Here is a 1192-nt window from a genome sequence, read left to right as displayed (position 1 = left end):
GGGGAGCATTGTAAAAAATTGCGTTTGCGACGGTGTGCATAAATAAATAAATAAATAAATAAAAACGGACACCTCTCTACTGTGAGGTGGGTAAAAAAGAACACTACAGGTCCCCGCCCTTGCGATCTTTGTGCAGGGTTCTTTATGGGTGTGGTCGGCGACTAGCCGGGGTCATCCTCCCGCCGATATGGGGGACTAGCACTAGCCGTCTTCCACATGGTCCCTCGGGTCCCTGCTGCTCCTAATCTCTTCGTACATCCTCCTGCTGATCTCCGCAAAGTCCTGCTCCCTCCCTCGTCTCGCCCTGCGCGTCTGCTCCGCCTCACCGTCTTCTGCCCTGCGTCGTCTGGCGACGGGTCCTCCATAGTCGCGTCGAGGTCGCCGCCCTCCTCTCGTGCCTCTTCCCAACGTTCCCTCGGCGGCCGATGCCGTCTGCTCCGGCTCCCCAGTCCCCGGGTCTGCCCGCGACGGTGTGCTATATATCTGTTTTTCTCAATTTGTGCGACCCCGAGGGCGTGTGTGTCTCGCGCCGGGATGTATCAAGAGAGTTTCGCCTGTCCTCCGGAGTCGGAAAACACCTCTGGGGGGAGGCGGGGGCCCCCGGAGGCACCGTGCGCCACGCCGCAGGGTGCGCAATCGCCGGCGAGAGGATTCCACACCATAAAAAATGGAAAACATATTAGACAAGTGTGAAGTGAAAAATCGTGCGCAAAAAAGGGCAAGGCTGGACACACTGCGCGCGGAGGACGGCTTTATTGAGATCTATCGGTGATCATACAGATGCACGAGTCACGGCTCACGCGACTGTCACGCATGTCCGGATGTACTCACCGCACTGTGTCCACACTGCGCACTCGCTGCGGCCCCGCGAGGCGCTAGTTGTGTGTTGCTGTGCCGACTCAGAGCACAGCTAACAGCTATCCCAGCTTGCAGCTACCTACGCGCCTCCCTCGCATGCACCCTCCCACCCACCCCCGCCCTCCCGCTCAAAAGTTGCTGCCACGCTTGACAGCCATGCACGTCGGAGCGCAAATAGACAGTCCCCGCCCACCCCGGGTGCGCAGCAATACGGCGCACTGACTCCCCCACGCCCCCCCTCCCCCCCTCCCGCCCCGAACGCGCCTCCACTCACACCTCCGAGTCCCGCTCCTCGTCGTGTTTCGTCACGAGGGGCGCGGCTTGCGCGTCCTGC

At 60.9% G+C, this 1192-nt stretch overlaps 1 protein-coding gene across 1 annotated transcript in view; it reads left to right on the top strand.

Annotated features, from left to right (window-relative positions):
* Window positions 1-664, top strand: part of EMIHUDRAFT_249855 (hypothetical protein) — a gene marked incomplete at both ends in the record, with an annotated part of 1334 nt that extends 670 nt beyond the window's left edge. The window contains 2 exons of the mRNA XM_005758852.1: window positions 378-409; window positions 628-664. Of these exons, the coding sequence (XP_005758909.1) occupies window positions 378-409; window positions 628-664 (69 nt within the window). The remainder of the gene's footprint in view (window positions 1-377; window positions 410-627) is intronic.
* Window positions 665-1192: the final 528 nt, after the last annotated feature.

Source organism: Emiliania huxleyi (assembly GCF_000372725.1).
Source record: "Emiliania huxleyi CCMP1516 unplaced genomic scaffold EMIHUscaffold_834, whole genome shotgun sequence".
Lineage (NCBI taxonomy): Eukaryota > Haptophyta > Isochrysidales > Noelaerhabdaceae > Emiliania > Emiliania huxleyi.
The sequence above is the reverse complement of the archived record's forward strand: the minus strand, read 5'-3'. Positions and strand labels throughout refer to the sequence as shown.